Consider the following 10,584-nt stretch of genomic DNA (forward strand, 5'->3'; position numbering starts at 1 on the left):
GTTTGGGAAAATCAATCAGTTACCAATGTACTATGTTCACTGCAACATAATTTAACCACTATTCTGTTTATTCTATTGTCACAATGGTCCATGGTCTTACCTTTTTCTATTCACTTTTATTATATTGTTGGCTGTAACTTTTGGCCCTCCATATCTTTGCACAGAATGAAAATCTTATGGTCTCCACTGAGCTTTTTATATTTCTTTCATTTAACTCCAGCTTTTCCTTTGGGATGTTTAAGACAGAACTCACAGTGGCTACCCCTCGTTTTATTTTATGGCGAGTTAGGTTCAGTTGAAAGACAATGACAAGCCCAGAGTCAGTGAGTCCAATGAAAAATGGGAAGGATCCTCATGGTTTTAAAACTTTTTGAAGCCAAAATATTATCTGAAATCCTTTATGGGACACAAATAGTATTCTGTTTTAGGAAGGAGCCGCAGATAGTAGTGCCAACAAAATTTCAGTGATCAATTCTAGCTGCACCTGATGGAACATCAAATGCTTTGTTAAGTCTTGATACAGGAATGCCACTGATTCAGGTTAGGATGTGGAAAATGGTAATAACTTAGTGGCTCAAAAATGCAATTCTTCCCAGTTGGTCTGACCCTTCTAGTTTTAACAGATAACTTTTCCTGTCCTTGGAAACAGGCGGTAGAGCATAAGCTGGCCTCGTAGGGGTTTTGGAAACAAGCTAAGCAATTAATTATTTGAAGAATATAGAATGTGGAATTCCATGCTCCCTGAACATGATAGAATTTGGATAAACAGGGGCATCTGAGATACAGCAACTTTCCTTAAGCTGAGAATCACATTCTTTAGATTTAACATTCTTTCCATTTGCACTTCTTCAAGGAAGGTACAGTAAAATCTTTGTGGCTGAACATATTTGCATGATGAGGAAATCAAAACCATCTCACACATATTGTAGATCTTTTAGAGATATGAGCTCAATATACATTTTGCCCCTTATAGATAATTTCCTTGGGAGGCCAGATGCATTTTAAATGAACCTTTCTTTCAGGATTTAATACTATTCATTACATGTGCAGCACCCAAATTTTGTGTTGCTGCTATGAAAAAAAATATAATTTTAAAGACATAATTACCTTTTGTTTTAAATATTATTTTTGGTTTTATTCATCATAAAGAATAAATTGTTAGGGAATATATAGTTTTTATTTTAATTTTATATCTATTAACATTTCAGGTTTATCATATGAGTAACAACTTCTCTAACATCATAATAATATAGGAGTGAATGTTCTACTATATGATTTATTTTGCCACTTGTTAGCATATTATTAAATTTATTTGCTTCACTTTTTGTTTTTATAGTTTGCTGATCATTGACTGAATAAATTATTATTGATTGAAATGGGGAGGTGGCTCTGAGGCCAGTGGTCTAATTATTCATATTTTCTACCCCACTTTTATGTTTATGAATATTTCTACTCACGCTGTTCTCTCTCCCTCTATTAAGAAAAGTCTTTGTTTCTTCTTTCCAAGCTATCACCTTAACCTACCTTGCCTTCAAAGACTTATTTCTTGTCCCAGCTAAGTATGAATCCACACAGTTGCATTTGCTCCTGCTGAGCTCCCATCTACTTTACATCTTTCTTGTTTTCCTTCCCTTTTTGCTTCTCTCTTCTATTTGTTCATCACTGATAACTAAGTTATAACTTTTGTAATGCCCTTTAAAAGAGCAAATTCATTTATTCTGCTCTGGGAGCTATAAACAATAAAAAATAATGGCTGTAAGCTAAAGGAGATTAGTATATTTTAATTCCCTGTTTATTTTCAGCTACAGATTCTACAAAATCAGTAGACAGTTGTAGACAGAAATTTCAGTGAAAATGTATTTCATTTTTCCTTATTCAGGAACAAGCCATTGAAGTTCAGTTGAATAGAATAATGGGTTTAAAACATACTTGTTCTTTATTGAAACAAAAATAAAAAAGCATATAAAAGTATAAGGGATCAGAGTTAATACTTGTAAATGCTTTGCATTTACAAGATGACTGCAATAGAGAGCTTCACATACATGTCCATGTGGGCTGGAACTCTGCAGTATCTGAACCCCACCTCACATAGAGTGAGTACTTATGCAACTAGGTTCTTGCTGTTTACTCGTTAACATTGTTGGTGTAGTTAAGTGGAAATAGAGGCTGCTCCTCATGCAATGTGATTCTAGGCCAAAGATTTCAAACTTTAGGATGTCTGTCTTATCTTGATCAAATTGCAATTTTTAAGATAGAGGTTCAAAGGTGGAAGCTTTTCTTCAGTCTGGTACTGACAGTGAAAAATCACATTACAGCAGTGACAAAAAGGACCTCTTATTAACTTCAGCTACTAAATCAAGTACATTCATTCCTGAAAGAGAAAGATTTCATGATGCATACGTGATGGACTTCAAAGCTAAATTGCTTCAGTGCATTTTTTTCATGCAGAGTCATGAAGACAATTCAGAAAGCAAGGTGAAGATGATAATTGGTGTTTCCAGAGGTGCCACCTCTTCCCTAAAATAGTTGTAGTGGTTACCAGTTATTTTTTGGACCCTCTTTAGACTGTTTACTATGATGAATAAAGCCTTACAATTTTGGCCTCAAATTGACCCACCAACTCCTCTGCAGACCCCACCAAGCACAAAGTAACATCCAAGCTAATTCTACTTTGGGGACATAATATGTGCTTAAATACTTCTACTATGGATTTTAGAATTCTTTGGGTAGCTTAGATGGATTTTAATATTTTTTATTATGCATCAATATTTTGAAACTATGTAGATCCAAAAATAGAACCGTACATTTTAAAGAAACAAACAGTTTCTAGGAAAACATGAAACGACTTGGTTCAATGCTTAACAGCACCACTTAGTCCATGATAGACTATATTTCTGCATGAAACCTTAAATTCCATCATGGTAAAATACTAGAAGAAATGGACGAAAAGAACCAGAGTAAATCACTAAGGGAAAACTGCACATGGAGTTGCAATGTAAACCACATATCTTTGGTTATGATACAATATATTCCTTTAATTTACAGGAAGGCCCAGAAAGTTTGTAACAAATGTTTCATCAAAGTTTGGTTGGATATTAATAAATAATACTAAGGTGCATTTTTTACAGATTTTATTAATTACAACCAGAAGATTTTGGATGAGATCAATGTGCTAATTCATTCTATTTCCTGCTTTTATAAATCAGTATCCTTCTTCTTAATACATTCTTTACCATTCAAAGCTCTGCAGCTATAGTACAGGTAGTTCTCGACTTATGACCACAACTGAGCCCAAAATTTCTGTTGCTAAGCAAGACAGTTGTTAAGTGAGTTTTGCCTCATTTTATGAACTTTTTTTACCACAGTTCAGTGATTCACTGCAGTTATTAAATTAGTAACAGGGTTGTTAAGTGAATATGGCTTCCTCTGTTGACTTTACTTGTCAGAAAGACACAAAGAATAATCACATGATCCCAGGACATTGCAACCCTCATAAATATGAACTATTTGGCAAGCATTCAAATTCTGATCACATGACCTTGGGCAGTTGTAAGTGTGAATTATGGTCATAAGTCATTTTTTTCAGTGTCTGTAATTTTGAACAGTCACTAAACAACTGATTGTAATAGAGGACTACCTGTATAGTGGATAAGACAATGATTCTTATAACTAAACTTTTATGTTTTGCAATGGATCATTTGCAACATGGGAAACATGAAACACAATATAACTTTATCTATCTATCTGTTCGTAGTGAAAAAATGAATAGAAATAAATAACATAAAATAATACACCAAATAAAAATATGCACTCTTATTTTATCCTTTTAAAATCTTGTTTTACCAAAATATCACTGCTGCATTTATTGAACAAATTAGCATTCCAAATGTGTATTTATAAAAGTAGTGAATTTTAGTAACGGTGGAAATAGACATCCCAAGGTTGAGATTATGGATACATAAATTTGTTTCAGTTTTATTTCTATGGAAATCTAAAAGGATGCCTATTATTTTTTTCTTTTCAGTTATACTGTAGGAGTGTGATTAATAACAATTTTAGTTGTTCTCTGCAATGTATGCAAAATATATTGAACATGCCATCAAGCTGCAAGTAATTCTGTAAGACTGTAAAGTATTTCTGATTAGTTACTAAACACAAGAGGTTTAATTTTATTCTTTATTAAAGTATTCTGTTCTACATAAATATATTAGAAGTCTTTTTTAAAGTTTTAAACCAGTATAAGTAAATTTTGCTTAATGTATGATTAAGGGATATAACACACATTACTAATGTTATCAACTTGCTTTCTTACTCCTGCTTCTACATTTTTTTATTTTTTTTTATCACTGTACTAACAGAATATACACTGAAGTATATATTCATGCCTATATACACTCGCATGCATGCAACCTATACCTGTATCTACAGTATATATTTTTCAGAGTATTCTTAAGATGTGTTCTCAGTCACTGGTTTACACTGGAAAAAGAACTGATGTAAACAAAATGTTTATTTTATATTTATTTAGTTAATTTTATGATTTGTGAGATAAAGTGGTTATTGAAAAGTATTTATTACAGTGTAATGACCCTTTGGTAATACCTTGGACAAGTGTGTGTGTGTGTGTGTGTGTGTGTGTGTGTAGTTATAAGCAATTATCCTATTTATTTTTAAATGTACAAAATGTTATTTTATAAGAGTAAGAAGTAAGTTTTAAGATATCCTGCAGAATGTAAGTAAGAATATTGTCAAAAAATACAACAGAGGTTGCCTTTCTAAGGACTAAAAGCAAAGTTTGAATTCTTATTTAATATATCTTCCTGTCAAACATGTACTTCACAAAAAGTTTAATAACTTAGTCCACACACCACTAATAATGTGAAAAATTATTTTCAGCTTGTAGAAAATAAAACAATTCAAGGCAAAGAAATAAAAAACAAATATTCATTTCAGTACCATGGACAAGACCAATAGCCACTACATCTGACATTTAAATTAAATGCATCTTGCTGCAGTATAAAACATTAGAACTATGAATGAAAAATTAAAAATGCTGGTGATTAGGCCTATCTTTTGTGATAAATAGTAGAGCCACACTATTAAGTTTTGACATTTTTTTCTTTTATCGCTACCTTTAACATATAACTAAATCACAACCTAAATGTCTCTGATTTCCAATTAGACATTACAGATACAATCTGGTCTCTGTCACTTCAAATTTCAGTCCAATATATACTATGTATGTCCTTTATCTGACCCAGTCTAATAAAAGTTTTATTTTTTTAAAAAAGAAATTCAACTGGTAAAATTATGGTCATAATATTTTTTTTCTCTTTATGAAACTCCACAAGTCTACTTGACCAGCAAACAAGTGACTGAAGGGAACAGTTTCAGGAAAATAAACTGAATAGAAAAAAACCTGAAAACTTACTTTTTCTTTCTCTCTTCCCAGCACACACAAACATAGCAATGCCTTTTTTTCTTTATTAAAGTGTTAATTATAGTTGTAGAGTAGCCCAAAGTAGCTTTATTAAATATTGATTCATTTCAAATAGATAATTCTATCATTATAATCATAATTGAAATCTTATTTATATCCATCTCCAAAGCAGTGTTAAGTATTTTCTGCTACCATTGATCTCAGTGATATTGCTTAAATTACATGCTTAAAGTTTTACAGAACACAGTGGGGATTAATTCTTGCATTCTGTCCTATTTCTGAAATGTCACCAATGTTTTTATACACCAGAAAGATAGAAAGACTTGTCATTCATATACATGTATTTCACTGTCCTTAGTGAAATGCTAAACTTGGTCCAGAAAGAATATATATTTTCAGTGCTCAATATTTTTGTTTGTTTTGATACTCAATATTTGTTTGTCAAATTTTACATCTATAATCAGTCCCTTTATTTAAGAGCAAATAAATGTATTTGAGATAAGATATAAGAGTTGATAACAAGATGTTTCCAACTTAAATCTTTTCCTTTTCTTCCTTAACCTCCATGCCCTATGATGAGGAATAGGGGTTGGGGCCATTCAAAATGCTTGAAGGATAATAAGATGGGGAAATGTATTGTAGAACTTATGAGATAAATTTGCAGGACTTGTAATACAACATGGGCATTTAAAAAAAAGAAATTACCGTAATCCTTTCCCAATAAATTATTGTACAACTAATTTGGAATAAAATTACAAATAAACTTCTTCAAATTAACTTACCTCTATATGTCATATCCAGACAATACTGTAAGATGCCTTATGGGATATCTTTCATTTTGAGGATAAGCATAGGCTGAACAATTTCCCATTAAAACTTTTTTAAAAACCTATTTTAAATCATGTTCCTTCTTCAGAAAAGACATTTTTATAAAATGCTACATTGCAAAAATCATAAAATAACCTATGAAATTCCTTGATGGTGAATTCATCACCATTTCCAAAATTAGCTTTCAGAATGAAAAACTAAACATGAGCTTTAAATGTTTGCTGCAACACTTCAAAATCAGCTATATTGACAACTTTAACATATATTTAAAAAGCAAATTGAGTTGCATTGTGTTAGTTTTTATATTATTTGAGTGTAATCCTTTTATATGAAAAATTAATTACATTTTTGCTATGAATACATAAATTATTATAAAATTCCTTATTATATGAATCAAGGATAATAGGACAATAGAATCATTATCTTTTGCCTAAAACTCAACTATCTTTACATTAATCATGAAGGAAAAGTAGGGGGGTAAACCTGCATAGAAACTTTAACAATGATATCTGAATATGTGGAAAAAAATACAAACTCTACAGCAATCCTAGAATTTAAGGGAACTCATAATTGTAGTTCTCAATATTTTATATTTACATGAGAGAAAGTGAAGTGGCATCTTCTACCTATCATAAACGGATCATAAGCATTTTCTTCATTGAGCACAATTATGCATCATCTTTTTAACTTAAAAAAACAGGTAAAGATAATCCAGAATAATGCAAATTATCTATATTTTGCCTAGATATAAAACCATATGCACTTACCCCAGGGTGGTCATAGTAACAATGGTATACCAGAAAGCAGCAGGAATACTGGTGAACTTGCTGGCAGATGAACCTTTTTCAGCATAGAACATAACCGTAGCAAAGATTATGATGGCCATAGTGAGAGAAAAAAGGAGAAAGCCAAGCTCTGATGCACAGCTTTTCAGAGTGTAGCCCAGGATGCGCAGACCCTGTGAGTGGCGCGAAAATTTAAAGATCCGGAAGACCCGGAAGACACGCAGTGTTACAAAAGCTCCACTGACATCCTCATTGTTGGACATCACCAGGCCAATGTAATATGGCATAATTGCCACAACATCAATGATGCTCATGACGCTACGGACAAACTTGTACCGGCTGGGAGCAGCCACCAGGCGCAAGAGATACTCAATAGTGAAGATCATGACACAGGCTGTGTCTAGGCAGAAGAAAGCCACATCATAGCGCTCTCCACAGGATAGCTCCTTGATGGCCCCAGGAGTTATCCCACAGGGCACAGTCTCCACCACATTGGCAAGGACAGAAACAGCAATGAAAAAGCCAGTAACATAATAAAAAACCAGGGCCAGTGTGCTGGTGTGTGGATTCTCAAAGGCCCTCCACATCCTCTCTCGAGCTGTCATGGAAGGAAGGTGACACTCATTGGCATTATCCTGATCAGCATCATCCTGAAGGCGTTCAGCATTTTCCCGTCGTCGATCCTTGTACTCCTCATAGCAGCAATCGCCAATGATTTCAGGGATAATACCAAAGAAGGCCAGCTCCTCATCATAGGCTGAGATGCACTCCTGACGGGGATAGTGTAGCTTCCCTGTTCTATAGAAATTGAGGATGTGTCGGAAGATATCAGGATCCCGGTCAAAAAAGTATTGCTGTGTCTCTGGATGGTAGAAGAAATCCCTCTCTGAGCTGCCCAGAAGGGTGTCAGGATAGCGTTCGAGGGTGTCCAGCCAGGTCTGGAACTGGGTGCCACTCACATTCAGCACAATCAGAGAATCCTGACTACGTTTCCTCTCCTGCCGAGGTGCATTTGGCATAGGGTTGGAGGCCACTGGCATCCATCCTATTGCTGCTGCTCGGGCAAAAGGCAGCCATGCTGCTACTCCTGCTGCCATTATGGAAGCTGCTGGTGGTATTGCTGGGTGGTCTCTTTAGAAATATTCCAGTCTTCTAAAATGAAGAGGGAGGTGGGAACACAGAATATAGCAAGAGATTAGGGGCCCACACTTTATGTATGACAGGAAAGTCTACCCTATTTTTTCCATCTTCTTTCCCTTCTAAACCTTCCCAAATAACTGAGGCTCTCCCATTGCTTAACTCTATTTGAAATATTTGCTTTAAGGTGTTAGCCAACTGTGGAGCATGAGAAGCTCTTCTATGTTTTTGATCAACACAAACACTTCCTTTCTCAATAAACTGAAGTCAGGAAAGATCAACATGCACAAAAATGCAGCAAAAATATACTGTCTGCAAGAGCAGATCAGCTAGCCTGTGGTAGGGAGTGGTAATCAGTCAGCAATTTTATCAAACCAACAGACAACTCCTAGGTCAGCAATACTCTGTTCTTTCCTGATTCCTGGGAAAGACTACGACACCTGTCTACTACAACCATCAGCTGCAAATAGTTGGTTGGGAACTGAGAGAGAAGAAAAAATGGATTTTTTTTCTTTTTTGAATACTTAGGCTAGTGCTACAGAAAGAACACCTGCTAGGATGTCTACTTACATCTCTTTGCAAATCATAGGTTTTTAGCAGAAGGTGTGAAGATGTCACTTTACCAATTCACAGTTGATTCCCTTTATCCCAATGATCATCACATCATACCACATGATCCTATTTTCCAGGCTCTTGTACTAAAGAAGCAAGGCAGAGGGACAGAGAACTAGCAGCCTCCAACTTGATACAGGGAAGCTTTTACTGAATGAAAAAAGAGAAACTGAGAAAGAAGCTTAGCTCACAAAGAATCCTGTCAGTCTCCTTAAAGAAAATGAATTTTTAAAAGCAAAAATTAAGGTTGAACAGGCAGATGGGGGGGGGGGTGGGGAAATCCAAATTTTCAGTTGAACTGGACAGAACAACCACTTGTGGGAAACATGCAAAAAAAAGGGAGGGATGAAAAGAACAATTCTGGGAGGGAGGTTCCTATGAATGGGGTTAGCTATAACCAAGGCTATAACCAGGATCTCCATCCTGAATGAAAATTCAGAAGGAGCTGCAAGGGAGGTTTAGGATGGAAGAGAGAAAGGCCAAAGAGGTGGGTTAATAGAGGAGTAAACATTTTGAGAGTTGGTCTTGAGGAGGTGAGAAGAATCCTAAAATAGAAACTTTGGGTTTGGAATGTTCAAATACATTTGATTTAGGAATAAAGGTGACCTTAGGTGCAATGTTTGCAGCTGGGACGGTGAAAAGGAGGGTTACAGTCCTTAGCCTAAACATTGCTAGCCAAAGAGAGATTGGAATTCTATAGGTGGAGATTAGGACTAAGTCCCTGTGTTAGAGAACAAAGGTTAAGGAAAAGGAGCCTAAGTATACCATACACAAACACTCAAAGCAATATGTATGCACGTGCATGCGTGAAAGCAGTAACGCTATTTATGCAGCCCAAAATAAAACAATGAGCACTTCCAGTAAGGAGATTATTTTGGACTTCAAAAGGTTTAGGCAAGAATATAGTTCAGAAATCTCGGCTAGGATAAAGGACTGATTTGGGAGCGGGTTGGAGATTCCCGGATAGGGATCAAGAGAGCCATTTCACTTTAGCTTTCGCCTCCCCTTCTTACACATCGAACTGGCTCCTGCCTCCCCCCACCCCCACCCGCTCCCAAATGACGCCCCTCTCTCCAGCTGCTCCGGCGCCCTCTCAAACTCTCCCCGCCACTTGATGCTGCCCCGCTGGAAACAGCGCGCCCAAAGCTCTGGCGGTGGAGACGGAATAAGCCCGGGAAAAAAGGGAGGGGAGGGGGCGAAAATTTGGAAGGAGGGGTCGAAAAGGCCTCCGCCTCGAGGGAGGGGGCTCCGGCTACCTGTCCACGCGCCAAGCCTTCCTCGGCCGTCTTTCCCTCCCTTCGCCTTACCTGAGGGCGAAGTCCGGCCGGAGCGCTCGCTGGGCATGGAGGGGACCTGAAAGTGACCGAGGCTCCCGCGGCGCTCGTGCGGAGGCGCTGAGGCGGCTCCTGGCCAGCCCCCCTTGCTCTCCCCTCGGCAACAAGTTCAGCGGCAGACGTGGGAGGCGGGCGGGCAGGGGGGGGGGGTCAGCGAGCGACGCAATTCCGTCTGGTGGCAACTCAATGCAGCCGCTTCCCTCCTCCTCCTCTTCGTCCCCACCCCCCTCAGGAAAGAGCTCGGCGGCGGCGGTTCTCCTCAGGCAGGAGAGCTGCCGCGATCGGTTGGCGGAGGGATGGGCTGCTGGGGCCAAGCTTCCTCCCAGCTCCAGCGGGTGCCCGGCATGCCTTGAAGAGCGGAGCCAAGGGCTTCCCTGCCGCCGAGGCTCCTGCTTGCGGGTGTAGAGAGCGGGCAGCAGCCCACGGAGGCGAGCAACCCACCCTGCAG

General features: G+C 37.4%; 1 protein-coding gene across 1 annotated transcript in view; it reads right to left on the bottom strand.

Moving 5' to 3' along the window:
* KCND2 (potassium voltage-gated channel subfamily D member 2) overlaps window positions 1-8,150 on the bottom strand; it is a gene marked incomplete at its 5' end in the record, with an annotated part of 305,547 nt that extends 297,397 nt beyond the window's left edge. The window contains one exon of the mRNA XM_083366699.1: window positions 7,036-8,150. Within this exon, the coding sequence (XP_083222825.1) occupies window positions 7,036-8,150 (1,115 nt within the window). The remainder of the gene's footprint in view (window positions 1-7,035) is intronic.
* Between the last annotated feature and the right edge of the window lie 2,434 nt (window positions 8,151-10,584).

The sequence above is a fragment of the Vipera ursinii genome, assembly GCF_947247035.1.
Source record: "Vipera ursinii genome assembly, chromosome: 6".
NCBI classification, from domain to species: Eukaryota; Metazoa; Chordata; class Lepidosauria; order Squamata; family Viperidae; genus Vipera; species Vipera ursinii.